Here is a 21,661-nt window from a genome sequence, read left to right as displayed (position 1 = left end):
TCATTATTTGTTTTATATAATGGCTAAAAGAGATCGTTGTCATTTAATATTTTATCATTTTATAAACAAGAGAAAAGGGACTTACATTTTGGTGTTGTTCCAAACAGTCCAACACAAACTTTAAATTGCAATCCAATCCAAAATTGTTCTCAGTTAACTTGCAAAAACACTCAGATAGTTCAGAAACAATCCTCACGATGTAGCCCATAGCTGATTCCATGCATTGACTTCTTCGTGTACAGACTGCTGTCTGCTTTCCTCAGTCCAGTGAAAAAGTTGTGGCAGAAATTTCTTGAGTTCTTCATCTGAGTGTTTCTACTTCAGCTACAGACATCACAGCGAATACTGCAAATGCCTCCAGACAGCTTACGTACTGGATTTGTTTTTATTTTTTTGTGTTAGAACAATGGGCACCATCCATAATCTCGTTCAAATTGTCATCTGTCACCAAAACAAACTCAGCTGTGTTTGTTTTTAAGCCAAACGCCATGGACGCTAGTACAACCCCTGGCAAAAATTATGGAATCACCGGCCTCGGAGGATGTTCATTCAGTTGTTTAATTTTGTAGAAATAAAGCAGATCACAGACATGACACAAAACTAAAGTCATTTCAAATGGCAACTTTCTGGCTTTAAGAAACACTATAAGAAATCAAGAAAAAAAGATTGTGGCAGTCAGTAACGGTTACTTTTTTAGACCAAGCAGAGGGGAAAAAAATATGGACTCACTCAATTCTGAGGAAAAAATTATGGAATCACCCTGTAAATTTTCATCCCCAAAACTAACACCTGCATCATATCAGATCTGCTCGTTAGTCTGCATCTAAAAAGGAGTGATCACACCTTGGAGAGCTGTTGCACCAAGTGGACTGACATGAATCATGGCTCCAAAACGAGAGATGTCAATTGAAACAAAGGAGAGGATTATCAAACTCTTAAAAAAGAGCAAATCATCACGCAATGTTGCAAAAGATGTTGGTTGTTCACAGTCAGCTGTGTCTAAACTCTGGACCAACTACAAACAACATGGGAAGGTTGTTAAAGGCAAACATACTGGTAGACCAAGGAAGACATCAAAGCGTCAAGACAGAAAACTTAAAGCAATATGTCTCAAAAATCGAAAAATGTACAACAAAACAAATGAGGAACGAATGGGAGGAAACTGGAGTCAACGTCTGTGACCGAACTGTAAGAAACCGCCTAAAGGAAATGGGATTTACATACAGAAAAGCTAAACGAAAGGCATCATTAACACCTAAACAGAAAAAAACAAGGTTACAATGGGTTAAGGAAAAGCAATCATGGACTGTGGATGACTGGATGAAAGTCATATTCAGTGATGAATCTCGAATCTGCATTGGGCAAGGTGATGATGCTGGAACTTTTGTTTGGTGCCTTTCCAATGAGATTTATAAAGATGACTGCCTGAAGAGAACATGTAAATTTCCACAGTCATTGATGATATGGGGCTGCATGTCAGGTAAAGGCACTGGGGAGATGGCTGTCATTACATCATCAATAAATGCACAAGTTTATGTTGATATTTTGGACAATTGAAAGGATGTTTAAGGATGATGAAATCATTTTTCAAGATGATAATGCATCTTGCCATAGAGCAAAAACTGCAAAAACATTCCTTGCAAAAAGACACATAGGGTCAATGTCATGGCATAGGGTCAATGTCAATGAGCAGATCTGATTTGATGCAGGTGTTAATTTGGGGGATGAAAATTTACAGGGTGATTCCATAATTTTTTCCTCAGAATTGAGTGATTCCATATTTTTTTCCTCTGCTTGGTCTAAAAAAGTAACCGTTACTGACTGCCACAATCTTTTTTTCTTGATTTCTTATAGTGTTTCTTAAAGCCAGAAAGTTGCCATTTGAAATGACTTTAGTTTTGTGTCATGTCTGTGATCTGCTTTTTTTCTACAAAATTAAACAACTGAATGAACATCCTCCGAGGCCGGTGATTCCATAATTTTTGCCAGGGGTTGTATAAGCGCGCAGTGGGTAATGGTACAGAACATATGCAACCAATTTTGCATGGTAAATGGTACCAAAATTGTATGGTAAAATGAAGACAATGACAAATGGGAGGTCCATTACTTATGCAACCTATCATCTTGGCTTTTATATTTTTTAATAATTGATATGAAATTGTAGAGCTTTGCTTTCAGTTTGAGAAAGACAATTTTAGAATTTTTTAATTCTTGTAAAATGTCTTGTATTTCAAATGGCATTAAAATGTGTGAAATGCCAAGTTGTCCAATACTTTTGGAGGGCACTGTATATGCACTCAACAAAAATATAAACGCAACACTTTTGCTCCCATTTTGTATGAGATGAATTCAAAGATCTAAAACTTTTTCCACATATACAATATCACCATTTCCCTCAAATATTGTTCACAAACCAGTCGAAATCTGTGATAGTGAGCACTTCTCCTTTGCTGAGATAATCCATCCCACCTCACAGGTGTGCCATATCAAGATGCTGATTAGACACCATGATTAGTGCACAGGTGTGCCTTAGACTGTCCACAATAAAAGGCCACTGTGAAAGGTGCAGTTTTATCACACAGCACAATGCCACAGATGTCGCAAGATTTGAGGGAGCGTGCAGTTGGCATGCTGACAGCAGGAATGTCAACCAGAGCTGTTGCTCGTGTATTGAATGTTCATTTCTCTACCATAAGCCGTCTCCAAAGGCGTTTCAGAGAATTTGGCAGTACATCCAACCAGCCTCACAACTGCAGACCACGTGTAACCACACCAGCCCAGGACCTCCACATCCAGCATGTTCACCTCCAAGATCGTCTGAGACCAGCCACTCGGACAGCTGCTGAAACAATCGGTTTGCATAACCAAAGAATTTCTGCACAAACTGTCAGAAACCGTCTCAGGGAAGCTCATCTGCATGCTCGTCGTCCTCATCGGGGTCTCGACCTGACTCCAGTTTGTTGGGCAAATGCTCACATTCGCTGGTGTTTGGCACGTTGGAGAGGTGTTCTCTTCTCGGATGATGCAAAGGAGATGTGTTGCACTGCATGAGGCAAATGGTGGTCACACCAGATACTGACTGGTATACCCCCCCCCCCCCCCCAATAAAACAAAACTGCACCTTTCAGAGTGGCCTTTTATTGTGGGCAGTCTAAGGCACACCTGTGCACTAATCATGGTGTCTAATCAGCATCTTGATATGGCACACCTGTGAAGTGGGATGGATTATCTCAGCAAAGGAGAAGTGCTCACTATCACAGATTTCGACTGGTTTGTGAACAATATTTGAGGGAAATGGTGATATTGTGTATGTGGAAAAAGTTTTAGATCTTTGAGTTCATCTCATACAAAATGGGAGCAAAACCAAAAGTGTTGCGTTTATATTTTTGTTGAGTATATGTATAATTTTTTATATCATGTGAGTGATAACATATTTGTGCAACAGGTGTATTTGTGGTAGTAACACTTTGAAGGGTACTACACAATAACATGCCCCATAAAAAAAAAAGAAAGAACAACTAGCCTTACTGACCTGAAATTTTTGACATGGTCCTCGATTCCAGTGAGGTTGAGACAGTGAGTGAGAGCTTGGTTGTAGATCAAAGCCTGAGTAGATGAACCCCAATTCACATCTATAGGAAACAGAACATGCTGTGTTTGAGCTGAACATCAAAAGACAACTAGAATAACCGGCAATTAATCCGTTATGGATTAGGGTAGAGAATGAGTTTGTGTCAGAAATTTCTGTCACGGTTTCTTTTTATTCTGTTTGTGGATCATGGAACTCCAGATGATAGAGATTAAGTCTGTTGCAAACCCATTATTCTGTATACTTGTCACATTCTTATGACTAATACATTCCAGGACCTTCGAAAACAATCCGTCATGTTCCACAAGCTTCTAAATCAAATCAAATAAAATCAATTTTATTTATATAGCGCCAAATCACAACAAACAGTTGCCCCAAGGCGCTTTATATTGTAAGGCAAAGCCATACAATAATTACAGAAAAACCCCAACGGTCAAAACGACCCCCTGTGAGCAAGCACTTGGCGACAGTGGGAAGGAAAAACTCCCTTTTAACAGGAAGAAACCTCCAGCAGAACCAGGCTCAGGGAGGGCAGTCTTCTGCTGGGACTGGTTGGGGCTGAGGGAGAGAACCAAGAAAAAGACATGCTGTGGAGGGGAGCAGAGATCAATCACTAATGATTAAATGCAGAGTGGTGCATACAGAGCAAAAAGAGAAAGAAACACTCAGTGCATCATGGGAACCCCCCAGCAGTCTAAGTCTATAGCAGCATAACTAAGGGATGGTTCAGGGTCACCTGATCCAGCTCTAACTATAAGCTTTAGCAAAAAGGAAAGTTTTAAGCCTAATCTTAAAAGTAGAGAGGGTGTCTGTCTCCCTGATCCGAATTGGGAGCTGGTTCCAGAGGAGAGGAGCCTGAAAGCTGAAGGCTCTGCCTCCCATTCTACTCTTACAAACCGTAGGAACTACAAGTAAGCCTGCAGTCTGAGAGGGAAGCGCTCTATTGGGGTGATATGGTACTATGAGGTCCCTAAGATAAGATGAGACCTGATTATTCAAAACCTTATAAGTAAGAAGAAGAATTTTAAATTCTATTCTAGAATTAGCAGGAAGCCAATGAAGAGAGGCCAATATGGGTGAGATATGCTCTCTCCTTCTAGTCCCCGTTAGTACTCTAGCTGCAGCATTTTGAATTAACTGAAGGCTTTTCAGGGAACTTTTAGGACAACCTGATAATAATGAATTACAATAGTCCAGCCTAGAGGAAATAAATGCATGAATTAGTTTTTCAGCATCATTCTGAGACAAGACCTTTCTAATTTTAGAGATATTGCGCAAATGCAAAAAAGCAGTCCTACATATTTGCTTAATATGCGCATTGAAGGACATATCCTGATCAAAAATGACTCCAAGATTTCTCACAGTATTACTAGAGGTCAGGGTAATGCCATCCAGAGTAAGGATCTGGTTAGACACCATGCTTCTAAGATTTGTGGGGCCAAGTAAAATAACTTCAGTTTTATCTGAGTTTAAAAGCAGGAAATTAGAGGTCATCCATGTCTTTATGTCTGTAAGACAATCCTGCAGTTTACCTAATTGGTGTGTGTCCTCTGGCTTCATGGATAGATAAAGCTGGGTTTCATCTGCGTAACAATGAAAATTTAAGCAATGCCGTCTAATAATACTGCCTAAGGGAAGCATGTATAAAGTGAATAAAATTGGTCCTAGCACTGAACCTTGTGGAACTCCATAATTAACCTTAGTCTGTGAAGAAGAGTCCCCATTTACATGAACAAATTGTAATCTATTAGATAAATATGATTCAAACCACTGCAGCGCAATGCCTTTAATAGCTATGGCATGCTCTAATCTCTGTAATAAAATTTTATGGTCAACAGTATCAAAAGCAGCACTGAGGTCTAACAGGACAAGCACAGAGATGAGTCCACTGTCTGAGGCCAAAAGAAGATCATTTGTAACCTTCACTAATGCTGTTTCTGTACTATGATGAATTCTAAAACCTGACTGAAACTCTTCAAATAGACCATTCCTCTGCAGATGATCAGTTAGCTGTTTTACAACTACCCTTTCAAGAATTTTTGAGAGAAAAGGAAGGTTGGGGATTGGCCTATAATTAGCTAAGATAGCTGGGTCAAGTGATGGCTTTTTAAGTAATGGTTTAATTACTGCCACCTTAAAAGCCTGTGGTACATAGCCAACTAATAAAGATAGATTGATTATATTTAAGATCGAAGCATTAATTAATGATGGGGCTTTCTTGAGCAGCCTGGTAGGAATGGGGTCTAATAGACATGTTGATGGTTTGGAGGAAGTAACATGAAAATAACTCAGACAGAACAATCGGAGAGAAAGAGTCTAACCAAATACCGGCATCACTAGAGCTCTGACTCTTTGTCAGCCTGGCTACAGTGCTGAAAAGAAACCTGGGGTTGTTCTTATTTTCTTCAATAAGTGATGAGTAGTAAGATGTCCTAGCTTTACGCAGGGCTTTTTTATAGAGCAACAGACTCTTTTTCCAGGCTAAGTGAAGATCTTCTAAATTAGTGAGACGCCATTTCCTCTCCAACTTACGGGTTATCTGCTTTAAGCTGCGAGTTTGTGAGTAATACCACGGAGTCAGGCATTTCTGATTTAAGGCTCTCTTTTTCAGAGGAGCTACAGCATCCAAAGTTGTCCTCAGTGAGGATGTAAAACTACTGACGAGATAATCTATCTCACTCACAGAGTTTAGGTAGCTACTCTGCCCTGTGTTGGTATATGGCATTGGAGAACATAAAGAAGGAATCATATCCTTAAACCTAGTTACAGTGCTTTCTGAAAGACTTCTACTGTAATGAAACTTATTCCCCACTGCTGGGTAGTCCATCAGAGTAAATTTAAATGTTATTAAGAAATGATCAGACAGAAGGGGGTTTTCAGGGAATACTGTTAAGTCTTCAATTTCCATACCATAAGTCAGAACAAGATCTAAGGTATGATTAAAGTGGTGGGTGGACTCATTTACATTTTGAGCAAAGCCAATCGAGTCTAACAATAGATTAAATGCAGTGTTGAGACTGTCATTCTCAGCATCTGTGTGGATGTTAAAATTGCCCACTATAATTATCTTATCTGAGCTAAGCACTAAGTCAGACAAAAGGTCCGAAAATTCACAGAGAAACTCACAGTAACGACCAGGTGGACGATAGATAACAACAAATAAAACTGTTTTTTGGGACTTCCAATTTGGATGGACAAGACTAAGAGACAAGCTTTCAAATGAATTAAAGCTCTGTCTGGGTTTTTGATTAATTAATAAGCTGGAGTGGAAGATTGCTGCTAATCCTCCGCCTCGGCCCGTGCTACGAGCGTTCTGGCAGTTAGTGTGACTCGGGGGTGTTGACTCATTTAAACTAACATATTCATCCTGCTGTAACCAGGTTTCTGTAAGGCAGAATAAATCAATATGTTGATCAATTATTATATCATTTACTAACAGGGACTTAGAAGAGAGAGACCTAATGTTTAATAGACCACATTTAACTGTTTTAGTCTGTGGTGCAGTTGAAGGTGCTATATTATTTTTTCTTTTTGAATTTTTATGCTTAAATAGATTTTTACTGGTTGTTGGTGGTCTGGGAGCAGGCACCGTCTCTATGGGGATGGGGTAATGAGGGGATGGCAGGGGGAGAGAAGCTGCAGAGAGGTGTGTAAGACTATAACTCTGCTTCCTGGTCCCAACCCTGGGTAGTCACGGTTTGGAGGATTTAATAAAATTGGCCAGATTTCTAGAGATGAGAGCTGCTCCATCCAAAGTGGGATGGATGCGGTCTCTCCTAACAAGACCAGGTTTTCCCTAGAAGCTTTGCCAATTATCTATGAAGCCCACCTCATTTTTTGGACACCACTCAGACAGCCAGCAATTCAGGGAGAACATGCGGCTAAACGTGTCACTCCCGGTCCGATTAGGGAGGGGCCCAGAGAAAACTACAGAGTCCGACATTGTTTTTGCAAAGTTACACACCAATTCAATGTTAATTTTAGTGACCTCCGATTGGCGTAACCGGGTGTCATTACTGCCGACGTGAATTACAATCTTACCAAATTTACGCTTAGCCTTAGCCAGCAGTTTCAAATTTCCTTCAATGTCGCCTGCTCTGGCCCCCGGAAGACAACTGACTATGGTTGCTGGTGTCGCTAACTTCATATTTCTCAAAACAGAGTCGCCAATAACCAGAGTTTGTTCCTCGGCGGGTGTGTCTCCGAGTGGGGAAAAACGGTTAGAAATGTGAACGGGTTGGCGGTGTACACAGGGCTTTTGTTTAGAACTACGCTTCCTCCTCACAGTCACCCACCTGACCTGCTTTCCCGGCTGCTCGGGATCTGCTGGAGGGGAACTAACTGCGAGTAAGCTACCTTGGTCCGCACCAACTACAGGGGCCTGGCTAGCTGTAGGATTTTCCAAGGTGTGGAGCCGAGTCTCCAATTCACCCAGCCTGGCCTCCAAAGCTACGAATAAGCTACACTTGTTACAAGTACCATTACTGCTAAAGGAGGCCGAGGAATAACTAAACATTTCACACCCAGAGCAGAAAAGTGCGGGAGAGACAGGAGAAGCCGCCATGCTAAACCGGCTAAGAGCTAGTAGCTGCGCTAAGCTAGCGGATTCCTAAAAACACACAAAGTGAATAATGTGTAAATAATTTAGAGGTGATTCAGCAGAGGGAGTGCTTTAGTTAAGGCACGTGAAGATTACACTGTGAAACAAATCGTTATCTAGTTAACTAGATCAATCTAACTGCGCAGATTAAACAGCTAACAGATACTGTGCTCCGGAACAGGAACAGATACAATACCCATTCTAGAACCTAGTACATTGTGGTACCTTCTATATGTTTCCATAATATTCATATTGCACATAGTCCTTTCCAAAGTTTTCTATGAGAATTGTGTGTGCAGCATTTTGGATCACAGACTTAACTTGAAAGAATGCAGAATATCCTATTTCAGAATAATTACTAATACACTGTACAAGTACAGATAGAATAGAGTATGGTAGGACTAATCATGAAGAAAAGGGTAGAGAAAACAGACTCTTTTATGACCATAATCTTCCAACAGTGCAACATTTTCTAATGATATTTGTAATACTTTAATCTCAAACTTGCTGTATTGTATTGCTGTGTTTAATCTCAAGTGCTGTATTGTATATTGAGGGTTACCAGGTTTCTTGTAGCTGACGTAGATATAGAGAGCGAGGATGATGAGCAGCGTGACCAGGGCTGCCCACCAGTTGATGACAAACATGACCACACAACACAGGATCGCCCCAACAAGGGACACCCACATGTTGTAGTACTTGAAACTAGGGCGCCACCCTGTGATGACAAATAAGAGAAACACTCATAGAAGAAGGATGTGGTGGGAGCACAACAATCCAACAGGTTTGCTTTTGGAAGTGCAACAGATTTTACTGATTTCCATCAAGAAATTACGAACTCGTCTCAGTGTAATGAAAGGACACAAAAAAACCCACCTTCGATCTGGCTTTCTCATTCTGAGTGTGGAGGTCCTGTGTTTTGAGCATAGGTGGAGGTGATACATTTCGCTTAAACATGAAACATAACCATAATGACAAGTTTCCAGTTTAGCTCGAGCAAAGTTCCATTTTGTCCAGTGACTGCAGCCAGACCCATATTGGGGTGGAAGAAACAAACAGAACATAGTAACCATTTCTTTATTCGATAACTTGTTATTTTTTGCTTCCGTGTGCAGTGTCTGTCAAAAACTGTGCGCGACAAGGCTGGGCCTGTTCAATCATCTCTGTATCCATCGTGTGTGTGTGTGTGTGTGTGTGTGTGTGTGTGTGTGTGTGTGTGTGTGTGTGTGTGTGTGTGTGTGTGTGCATGCGTGCGTGTGTGTGTGTGTGTGTGTGCGCGTGTGTGCAATGACCAGAAAACATGATAGGCCATTGCACTGCTATGTTCTATTTTTTGGTTTACCACAGTCCAGCATTAGGGTTCTCCAACTGGTTCAAAATGCTGCTGCCAGACTTTTGACAGGAAGCAGAAAGTTTGACCACATTACACCCATTTTGGCATCACTTCACTGGCTTCAGATTTTAAGGTTCTGCTACTCCCTGCATCAATAAAACAGTCAGATTCTGTAGAGACTTTCAAGTCCAGACTTAAGATGCACTTATTTTCCCTTTTGTATGGCTAGCATACTGACATATAAGGTTGGGTAGGATTACTTTCAAGAATACATGTGGATTACATGTATGTATGTACATAAATTTGGATTATTTGTAATCTGATTACTTTTGGATACATTTCAAAGTAATCCTACCCAACCCTACGTGACATAGTATGTTACTATGCTTTTTACACTTTACAATTCATTTTATTAGGAAACGGAGCGGGCCGCAGCCTCAACTTTATCTAAAGTCTGGGTCTTTTAGTGAAGCTTAGGGCTCGTATTAGTATTTCTTTTGTTCTTGTTGCTTAATGCTGACAAATTATACTGTATTTGTTGTCTTTCTGATGCCTGATTCAAAGTCAAAGTGTCTTTATTTGTCTCCCTTAAGGAGAAATTTGCCTTGGACAGAAGGGTCTGCTACACAACAACATATCCAATACATACCACCCACACATCAAAAACAACAACATAGTATAGATCAAAGTTGAAATATAAATACACAATTAATAAAAAAAAACATTATTAACATCTTAGTGCAAATTCCGCAATACATGAAAATTCAGTACATATCTTATATATTATATTCCAATTCTAAGGTGGAACTATGCCAGTATACAAAGGTATATCTAAATATCTAAACAGGAAGAGTAAAATAGGGTAGAGTAGAAAAGAGTAGAGTAGAGCCACTTAGGTGCCTGGTCTTGAGAACCAGGGATGGTAGGTTAAAAAGCTTTTTTATCCCATGGGAACTCTCCCTACCCACCCAAGCAGCTCAAGAAAAAGGTATATATAATATAATAAGACATAAGAAGGATAAGACATCACAGGAGAAGATTGTAGTAAAGGTAATTAGTATAGGCTAAGCTGTAGAAGCAGAAGCTGTGAGTGTGTGAGTGTACTGCTATCTATCTAAAATAACTCTGTTAGCATACTATAGGAAAATAAAAAGTATAATCTTTATGCTATCAAATGGAAACCTAAGAACTTAGGTACTATATGTTGATGTCTTTACAGGAACACATAAACTGATGAATCATTAAAAATCTACACCATGTAAAATAGAATTGTAAATGGCGAAAATAAGCTAGTGGAAGAGCTAAATTAGCCGTGAATAAGCTAACCGTACCCAGCAAGCTAACACGATAAACAAAACGGTAATTAGTGTATAAAGAATAATAGCGTAGTTAAACCTACAGTAACGGTATTAACAAATACATATAAAATAAATGTGGGCAAAAGTATGAATTAATGTGGGTCCTAATGCTATCTTACCCTGAGCTATCTGCTGATTTATGAGCTTCACTGACAATGGAATAAATGAATGTTTATAACGATTATATTTACAAAGAGGAACCCTGTACCTCCTTCCTGGGTTAAGTAAAATATATTCAGAGTGCAGTACATGAGACGTATCTGATAAAATACTGTCTGCACATCTGAGAACTGCGCATGTTCAAACAACCCTTGGGGAGTTACAGGTACCACCATACCCATGATTTTCCCAGCTATTTTAATCAGATTTAATATTTGAGTTTTTGATTTGACCGTTAAATCACAAAACCAGCTAGTAATACCATACCGTAACACAGACTCAATCGTTGCTCTGTAGAAAATCAACATAATATTCCTACATACACCAAACAGGTGGAGTCGACGAAGAAAGTGCATGTGCTGGCGAATTCGGGTACAAACGCTTGGCACTTGCGTGTGTCAGCTTACATTGTTGTCGATGTAAACCCCCAGATATTTATATGAATCCACCTGCTCAATTTTACATCCATGTATGGTGACCACACTACGGTCCCCGACAGCCCTGGGGTCCACCAACATTTGATTTATTAGTATTAATCTGCAGTTAATGGGCATCACACCAGTTCACAAACCTGTCCACTCCAGACTTGTGACTTAAATTGGTACTAGTGTTTAGCAGACTAAGTATTACGTGATTCTGTTTTTTCTCTCCGAGGTGCAGCTCCATCCAGAGATGGGTGTGATGTCTGAAACCATCCTGTCTTGTGCACTGGCAACATTTCTTGTATATTCATTTTGTGAATTGTTTTGTAATTTGTGTCAGTATCATAGCCCAAGCAGTCTGGTCTGCTTGAGGTTTCTTCTTCAGAGAGATTTTTTCCTCACTACTGTCACCTGTGTGCTTGCTCTTGGGGTTGGTTAGGTTAGACCTTAATTGTGTAAAGCGCCTTGAGGCAACTTTGTTGTGATTTGGTGCTATATAAATGAAAATAAATTGAAATCATCCATCCATTTTCTCTACCTGTTTATTCCAATTAAGGGTCACAGGGGAGCTGGAGCCTATCCCATCAGTCTTAGGGAGTGAGGTGGGATAAATTCTGGACCTGACACCAGTCTGTTGCAGGGCCACATACAGACAGACAAACACATTCCCACCTCCACGCACACATACAGACGATTTAAAGTTACCAGTTCACCAAACATGCACGTCTTTGGATGTCGGAGGAAACCGGACCAGCAGGAAGGAACCCACACAAACACGGAGACAACATGCAGAAAGGACCAGGTGGGAAGCAAACCCCCGACCTACTTGCTGTGAGGCAATATTGCTAACCACTAAGCCACCATGCTGCCCTAGATTGCATCAATGGAATAAAATACTTATTTGTATCTCCTTACAGGCATAAGACTAGAAGGGAGACATAGAAATGCACTCGGTCAGTACAATAGGTCAGGGTTTGAGTGCATGGGCCAATACCACATGTCGCATCCACCACACCAATGAACCACCCTGGGTCCTGTTTAGTGACCTCCCAGGCAGACAGCCACACCATTTTTGAAAGTAGCCAGAGTCAGCTGAAATATGGGTGCCCATGATAACTTCAACAAAATGTATGTGATTTTCACCAAATTTGAACTGAACATCCCACATGAATGCATCTTGGATGAGTTTGAATTTGAGCATGGTCAGTTTTCACCAAGACTCTGTAAGGACCATCATTATGAGCACCTTGTGTGGACGCTCCTCATATCGGTAGGCTCGTATGTACTGGTAAGATGCTTTGGATAAAAGTGGCAACTAAGGGTATAAATGTAACACTAAAGACCAAGGAAAGTTAAATATATGTTTGCAAGATTAGGAATTGTTGGCCAAGTGTTCTAGTTAAAATTGTGGCTCTATTTGGAGTAAAAGAACCACAGAAAATGTTTACCTGGAGAGTTTGCAAGGGAGGCATGGAAGACTGAGAAGTTGATGAGAGCATACGAGGCAAGGAAGAAGTTGGAGATGATGGGAGCGATGATGTTCAACTCCCCTAACAAACAAACAAGAACACCAAAACAAGCTGAATTCTCAAAAACAATGATTGTTGAAGTAGTGATGCAGGAATTTATGGTTTCTTAACAGTATGATTCAAAGATATCTGAAGAGTTCATTTGAAATATTGAGGTTCGTGCTTCAATGGAATAAGTGATGTGTTCAGCAGTTTACCGATCAGGATAAAAGCAAGTCCAATGCAGAAGGTCAGGACGTAACCTCGGAGAGGCTCATTGTTTTTTCCATAACCCTTTGCAAATACGCCTAGCCCAGGATAGATGTTGTCTTTGCACAGAGCCTAGAAACACAACCGTTTTATTTGTAAACTTAATATTTTATTACTTCTGTTGTTCAAAGAAAGCCAATTGAATTTTAAGCACTATCTTTAAAATTCTAAATATTGTGAGCTGCTCAACTGGTCTTGACTTGAATAAAAAAAAAACAAGCTGAGGTCTGAATTAAATTACATGCGCAAAGGACATTCATCAATTCTACATCTACCAAATATCAGCTTTTTTAAATTTGACATTTTCTAAATTCATAAAATCATTGTTTGATGAATGGCAGCATGGTGGCTTAGTGGTTAGCACTGTTGCCTCACAGCAAGAAGGTCATGAGATCGATTACCACCTGTGGCCTTTCTATGTGGAGTTTGCATGTTCTCCCCGTGTTTGCTTGGGTTCCCTCTGGGTACTCCGGCCTCCTCCCACATCCAACGACATGGAGGTTAGGTGGATTGGGAAGTTTAAATTGACCGTAGGTGTGCGTGCGGTCACACCCGCACACACACCTACGGACAATTTAAAGTTTACAATCCACCTATCCTGCATCTTTGGATGTGGGAGGAAGCTGGAGCACCCAGAGGGAACCCACGCAAACACAGGGAGAACATGCAAACTCCACACAGAAAGGCCACAGATGGGAATCGATCCCATGACCTTCTTGGTGTGAGGCAATAATGCTAACCACTAACCCACCGTGCTGCCCTTGTTAAAACGTTATCGTTATTAATGTAAATCCCTGGGCATTTCCCAGCTACCTGGAAAGTCACTCAGATTTATGCCAGTGCATCAATGTGAGTTGCTTTTTGTATTCACAGAAAGAAAATTAAGCATAAGTATTAATAAATACATACCCCGCTGAAAGCTAAGATTAATTAGGGGCAACTTACTTGTAGTAGTAATTAATATTATTAATATTATTATTATTATTATTATTATTATTATTATTTGGGGATAAGACCCAGAAAAAATAGATCATGGTTGATGAGAAGCCAACATTTCCTCACATTACACCCAGTCAGTCAAAACTCATCTTCAAAACTCAAAACTCACATCTTCTCGAGGAACGTTAATTTCTCAGAATGCCAAAGATGGAGAACAATGCCAGATTTTTTTTCAACATTTTCTATGTTCCAAACATTTTTTCCTGTGTGGGCTAATTGGATGCATTTTGAGGGGATGGCAGAGGTGACAGCTGACTTCTCACCTGGAAGACTTTTGGTGCGCTGACCAGGGAGGCCAGAGCTGAGGACAGAGTCGCTGAAAAAATCCCTGCAGTGATCAGTGGGCCAAAGCCAGACACCAGACTCATCACCTGGAACACAGACGCAGCGGAATTTACTGAGCGGAGTTTTACAAACAAAATTATTATTTGGACACAGTTCTTTGGTCATCCTGCCACATGGTAACAATCACTATGCAGATCGGTTTAACACAGCCAGATAAACACGTGCAGTGTAAATAGTGACTTCTACATTAAGTTAGATATCAAGTTAAGTCATGTAAACTCAAGTCTGGGAGCATTTGCTGATGCTTTGTCATCTAACCACCTATCTGCTACAGCAGTCAGGTGAGGCTGTGCACCACCTGTCATCATGGAAAGAAAAAAATTAAAAAAAAATTAAATGGTTATATTTATCCAGTGATTTGTACTGTAAAGTTATTTTCCTTTTAACTTCACCAGTTTAGATTATTTTTTATTCAGAATCATTGAATTTTCAAATTTGCTGTTCAAATACTGAGAAGAGACGTGCAGTGAGGCAGCAGCCAGCTGTGCCTCACCTTGGATTGCGCAATCACTGGGCTACCAGTTGGCATGCTGTGCAGTGAGACTGTATTACTGTCTCTCTGTATGTCGCTGTTAAAATGGTCAAACACTTTGATCACCTTATTGTTGTGGAAAGGTTTGTGTGCCACTATGAACCTGAGAGCTGCGTTGTCTGGAGCCTTTGTGCTCCTGGTAGGGTCTCCCATGGCAAATTGGTCTCAGGCAAGAGACCAGACTAAGAATAGTTCACAAAACACCATGGGTTAGAGGAAACGTGACCCGGCCCAGAGGAAGCTCGGGGCCCTCAACTGGAGCCAGGCCTGGATGTAGGGCCCGTCAGTGAGTGCCTGGTGGCTGGGCTTGCCACGGAGCCCAGTTGGGCATAGCCCAAAAAAGCAACATGGACTTTCCATCTCCACCCTGTGGGCTCACCACCCACAGGGGGAACCGCTGGTGTTGGGTGCACTGTCCTTTGGGTGGCAGTGAAAGCCGAGGGCCTTGACGGACCAGACCCAGGCAGCAGGGACTAGCTCTGGGGGTGTGGAATGTCACCTCGCTGTGGGGGAAGGAGCCAGAGCTTTGCAAGAGGTGGAACGATATCAGTTAGATCTGGTGGCCTCACCTCCACACACAGCCTTGGCTCTGGAACCACTCTCCTTGATAGGGGTTGGATCTTATTCTTCTCTGGAGTTGCCCAGGGGGTGAGGCGCCGGGTGGGTATGGGGATACTCACGAGTCCCCAGCTGAGTGCCGCTACGTCTACTCCAGTAGACGAGAGGATCGCCTCCCTGCATCTTCGGGTGGTGGGGGGAAAACTCTGACTGTTGTTTGTGCTTATGCACCGAACAGCATTTTGGAGTATTCAACCTTCTTGGAGTCCCTGAAAGGAGTTCTGTATTGGGCTCTGGTGGGGGACTCCATTGTTCTGCTGGGGGACTTCAATGCACACGTGGGCAATGACAGAGACACCTGGAAAGGTGTGATGGGGAGGAATGGCCTCCCTGATCTAAACCCAAATAGTCGTTTGTTATTGGACTTCTGTGCTAGTCATGGACTGTCCATAATGAACACCATGTTTGAACATAAGGATGCTCATAAGTGTACATGGTACCAGAGCACCCTAGGCTGATGATCGATTTTGTGATCGTATCATCTGATTTGAGGCTGCATGTTCTGGATACTCGGGTGAAGAGAGGGGCAAAGCTGTCAACTGATCACCATCTGGTGGTGAGTTGGATCAGAGGGTGGGGGAGGACTTTGGACAGACCTGGTAAGCCCAAATGGATAGTGCAGGTGAACTGGGAATGTCTGGAGGATCCTACTATCCAACAGATCTTCAACTCACACCTTCGGCAGAGCTTCTCTTGCATCCCTGTGGAGGTTGGGGCATTAAACCAGAATGGGCAATGTTCAAAGCTTCCATTGCTGAAGCTGCAGCAGGGAGCTGTGGCCTGAAGGTCTTAGGTGCCTCAAGGAGCGGCAACCCTCGAACACCGTGGTGGACACCAGTGGTTAGGGAAGCCATCCGACTGAAGAAGGAGTCCTTCCGATAATGGGATATGTTATCTCAGAGGACTCCAGAGGCAGTTGCAAGGTACCGACAGGCCCAAAGGGCAGCAGCTTCTGCTGTGGTGGAGGCAAAGAAGCGGGTGTGGGAGGAGTTTGGAGTAACCATGTAGAAGGACTTTCAGTTGGCACAAAGGTGCTTCTGGCAGACTGTGAGGCACCTCAGGAGGGGAAAACAGGGAACCATCCAAGCTGTCTACAGTAAGGATGGGACTCTGTTGACCTCAACTAAGGATGTAATCCGGCGCTGGAAGGAACACTTTGAGGAACTTCTGCATCATGCCGGAGCACCCTCTATAGTAGGGGCAGAGCTGGAAGCTGATGGAGGATTTTCATCAATTTCCCTGGTGGAAGTCACTGAGGTAGTCAAACAAATCTGCAGTGGCAAGGCCCCAGGGGTGATGAGATCCATCCAGAAATGCTGAAGGCTCTGGGTGTGGAGAGATTGTCTTGGATGAAACGTCTCTTCAACATTGCGTTGAGGTCTGGGACAGTGCCTGAGAAGTGGCAAACTGGGGTGGTGGTTCCCATATTTAAAAAAGGGGACTGGAGAGTGTGTGCCAACTACAGGGGCATCACACTACTCAGCCTCCCTGCTAAAGTCTACTCCAGGGTGCTGGAAATGAGGGTTCGGCCGATAGTCGAACCTTGGATTGAAGAGGAACAATGTGGGTTCCGTCCTGGTCATGGAACAACAGCTCTTTACTCTCACAAGGATCCTGGAGGGTGCCTGGGAGTATGCCCGCCCGGTGTACATGTGTTGTGTGGACTTGGAGAAGGCGTATGATGGTGTACCCCAGGAGATACTGTGGGAGGTGCTGTGGGAGTTTGGAGTGAGGGGGTCCCTTCTCAGGGCCATCCAATCTCTGTACTCGCAAAGTGAGAGCTGTGTTCGGGTGCTCGGACTCGTTTCCGGACTCGTTTCCGGTGGAGGTTGGCCTCCGAAGCAATTTTTAAAACTGGACTTTCAGTCGAAGCAGGGGGGTAATAATTAAAGGAAGACCAAAGACCGGAGCTGAAAGGTTTGCTTCAGACAACAGGAGAGCCGCTCTTTTCAAAGTGGGACACACTAAAGTCTGGCTGTGTGTGTGTGCTTTTCCTGCCTTATTTTCTCAACTTGTGATAATGTCTGGACTCAGATGGGATATTGTGACCTGAAGAATTTACAGAGGAGTGTCATCACAGACGAGCGGTCGACCACTCACATTCAAAGGCAGAAAACAGAGTCGGAACAGGACTGATGAAGGACAACTTTCTTCCCTGGCAGTGATCTCCACTGAGACAGAGTTTTACAACTGAAGGAGAATAAGGAAAACTTCAACAAGCAAGTCACTGATGCTTTTATTCAGGTACATGGACTTCATTTATATGTAAAAATAAGACCATAATAATGTTTTTTTTTATTAAATGTGCTTTTTGTGTGCTGTGTGAAGAATGCTAATATGAGATTTTAAACATAACCTGTTAACTGCTGCCAATTAAACGATCAATAAGATGCTCTGTGAGCTTCATATGTATTTAAATCTGATAGTGCCTCACCAGCCATCAACTTCACCGCACGTCACTGCACCTCCATCAGATTAGATTAGATTAGATTAGATAGAATTTTATTAATCCCTTGGGAAGACTTCCTCAGGGAAAGTGAGGTTCCAGCAGCACTGGATAGCAGTTCACAGGGTAAGCAACACACAGAGTATCAGAAGTATAAGTTAAAAACAATTTGTAAAATGTAAATATAAATATAAATGACAGAATTATTGCTTGCTAGTGGCTACTACTGCTCCTCTCCTTCCCATCCTCTGTCTTCCTGTTACTCCTCCTCCCCCTGAGTGAGGAGTTGTACAGTCTGATGGCCTGAGGGACAAAGGAGTTTTTCAGTCTGTTGGTCCTGCACCTGGGAAGAAGCAGGCTGTGGTTAAAGAGGCTCCTCTGGTTGCTGATAACAGTTTGCGGAGGGTGACTGGCATTGTCCATAATGTCCAGCGGTTTGTCCAGTGTTCTCGTCTCTGCCACCATCACCAGAGAGTCCATCTTCATGCCAACCACAGAGCCAGCCTGCCTGATCAGTTTCTCCAACCTGGATGTGTCCTTCTTAGATGCGCTGCCCCCTCCCCCTTACAGCACACCACAGTGTAAAAGAGGATGCTGGCAACCACAGACTGGTAGAACATCCACAGGAGGCAGGGATCCACTCACATCCTGTTCAGTTTATCCTGAAGCACAAGGGGCTGGATAGTGTTGAAAGAGCCCGGGAAGTCCAGGAAGAGACTCCTCACTGTGCCGCTTCCTTTATCCAGGTGTGAGTGGGCTTGGTGTAGTAGGTAGAGGATGAGATCCTCCACACCAACACCTGCCTGTTATGCAAACTGCAGACAATCCTGAGCATGTTGCATCTGGGGTTTGACAAGGCTGAGGAAGAGCAACTCCAGCATCTTCATCAGGTGTGAAGTGAGTGCCACTGTTCAGAAGTCATTCAGCTTGCTGGGCCGGTTCTTCTTAGGAACTGGAATGATGCATGATGTCTTCCAGAGGGTGGTCACTCTAGCTAGCTGAATGCTAAGGCTGAAGATATGTTGTAGCAGTTTTCCCAGTTCAGCCATACAGGTCTTCAATAGTCAGGGGCACACCTTGTCTGGGCCTGTTGCTTTCCTGGAATGAACCTTTCTCAGCTGTCCTCTGACCTGGTCCACAGTGATGTATGGAGGAGTTTGCGTTGACGTGGGAGAGGAGGTGGAGGGGACTGCTGCTGTGATCTCTGGGGGGATTTGTGCTGAGGGAAGAAGGAGAGATTGCTGCAGTGAGGGACAGGGTGGGGTGCATGAACTGGTTGAAGAAATCATTATGTTCGTTCACCTTCATTGAGTCCATCCTCTCCTCTTCCATCACCATCTGGTACACTGCTGCCACTGCTAAGGACAGAAGAAGACTCCAGCATATCATCCATACAGCAGAGAAAGTGATTGACTGCAGTCTGCCATCCTTACAGGACCTGTATGCCTCCAGGACCCTGAGGCAAGCAAGGACGATTGTGGCTGATCCCAGGTCCGGGTCACAAACTTTTTGTCACCCGCTCCTCAGGCAGGAGGTTGAGGGCCACCTGGACCAAAACCTCAAGATGCAAAAACAGCTTCTTCCATCTGCAGCAAGACTCATAAACAATGCCAGAGACCCCCACTTACCCTGCCTCTCTCCCCCACCACCATAAAGTACAGATTTGTCATCCCTGCACTGAAAGGTACTATACATCTGTACTCTAATGACCTGTTTTTGCACAGTTCCACTCCATTCCATTATATTTATTTAACAGTGAATATAGTTTTGCCTATTTGACTCTTTTATTTCTTACAGAAGTGGGTTTTTTTTCTTTTCTTTTCTTATTGTTTATGCAGCAATAATGCCAGATCAAATTCCTTGTATGTGTGAACCTACTTGCCAATATATTTGATTCTGATTCTCCATTGCCTCTCCCCCGCCAGTTTCACCAGTTTCACCTCTTACTTTGCTGCCTTCATCACTTCCATGTCCCTGCTTCTGAAGGCAGCTTTCTTCCTGTTGAGGACAGCTTTGACTTCCCGCATCACCCCTAGTTTGTTATTAGGGTAACAGCAGATAGTCTTGGTTGAGGAGCTCACATCTGTAGAGAAGTTAAGATAATCTGTCATACAGTGTATCAGCCCTCTATGTCCTCACTGTATGGATTGATCAGCTCATCCCAGTCTGTGCTTTTATAGCAGTCTCCCAGGGCACCTTCCATTTCAGGGGACCACCTCCTGATGTAGCGAGTGGTTCTCAGCTGCCTTTGGACTAGGGGGGCTGTACTGTGGCAGTAGGTGGACCAGGTTGTGGTCAGATTTCCCTAGAGGGGGGAGGGTGTGACCCTGTATGCATCCCTCACATTAACATACAGCAAGTCAACTGTCCTGTTGTTTCTTGTTGGACAGTCCACAACCTGGTAAAAACCAACCAAAGTAAAGCCGAAAGTTGTATGGTTAAAATTTCCAAAAATGATCATCAGTGCCTCAAGGGTGCATTGTCTGCAGCCTTGCTGTGATGGAGTGAATCTCTCACATGCATGCTGGATCATACACAGAGAAACAGGTCAGGTGGCTAAAACGTCAAAGCGGATGCTCCCTCACAATGTAGGTGACACTCCTCATCTTTGTCTCTGTTAGTAAACGCTTGTTTGATACAAAGTTGTTCTAGCAGACCCCAAGGATAATCCAGAGATCTTGTACAAAAGACATCCAGTTCTCACCATAGGCCACTGTTTAGCCTCCAAGTCTCACAACCACACAGCAAGACAGGCAGCACCAGCACCCGAAAGATTTGGATCTTAATTTGCCTGCAAAGATATAGGCATCTCCAAACACCTCTGTCCAGTGACCTCATGACTCCACAAGCTCTGCCAAGCGCTTCTCTATCTCAATGGCCGAGGACCCAGAGATATGTGTGTCACTGCCAAGATAAGTGAATGTCTCTACAAGTTCAACTTTTTCACCATATACAGATACACCTCTGATGGCTGAATCCAGGAAGTCATTAAAGTTAGATATGATGTCAATTAACTTGACGGTTGTCCAACAGGTAAAAAGCTGGTGGAGACCAGCTCTTTACCCTCACAATGATCCTGGAGGGTATGTGGGAGTATGCCCATCCAGTCTACATGTGATTTGTGGATGTCGAGAAGGCATATGATCAGATACCCCGGGTGATACTGTGGGAGGAGTGAGGGGGTCCCTTCTCAGGGCCATCCAGTCTCTGTACTCACAAAGTGAGAGCTGTGTTCAGCTGCTCGGCAGTAAGTCTGACTCATTTCCGGTGGGGGTTGGCCTCCTACAGGGCTGCGCCTTGTCACCAATCCTGTTTGTGATATTCATCGACAGGATATCAAGGCATAGTCAGGGGGAGGAGAGTTTCCATTTTGGTGGGCTCAGGGTCTTATCACTGCTTTTTTCAGATGATGTGGTCCTGTTGGCTTCATCGGCCGGTGACCTTCAACACTCACTGTATCGGTTTTCAGCCGAGTATGAAGC

At 43.0% G+C, this 21,661-nt stretch overlaps 1 protein-coding gene across 1 annotated transcript in view; it reads right to left on the bottom strand.

The window, feature by feature from the left end:
• The window catches only part of LOC117511174 (solute carrier family 12 member 2-like), a 146,368-nt gene that overhangs the window by 39,724 nt on the left and 84,983 nt on the right, over positions 1-21,661 (bottom strand). The window contains exons 11-15 of the mRNA XM_034171159.1: positions 14,502-14,609; positions 13,188-13,311; positions 12,910-13,011; positions 8,752-8,907; positions 3,533-3,632 (exon numbers count right to left, since the gene is read on the bottom strand). Of these exons, the coding sequence (XP_034027050.1) occupies positions 3,533-3,632; positions 8,752-8,907; positions 12,910-13,011; positions 13,188-13,311; positions 14,502-14,609 (590 nt within the window). The remainder of the gene's footprint in view (positions 1-3,532; positions 3,633-8,751; positions 8,908-12,909; positions 13,012-13,187; positions 13,312-14,501; positions 14,610-21,661) is intronic.

Source organism: Thalassophryne amazonica, chromosome 5, assembly GCF_902500255.1.
Source record: "Thalassophryne amazonica chromosome 5, fThaAma1.1, whole genome shotgun sequence".
NCBI lineage: Eukaryota > Metazoa > Chordata > Actinopteri > Batrachoidiformes > Batrachoididae > Thalassophryne > Thalassophryne amazonica.
The sequence above is the reverse complement of the archived record's forward strand: the minus strand, read 5'-3'. Positions and strand labels throughout refer to the sequence as shown.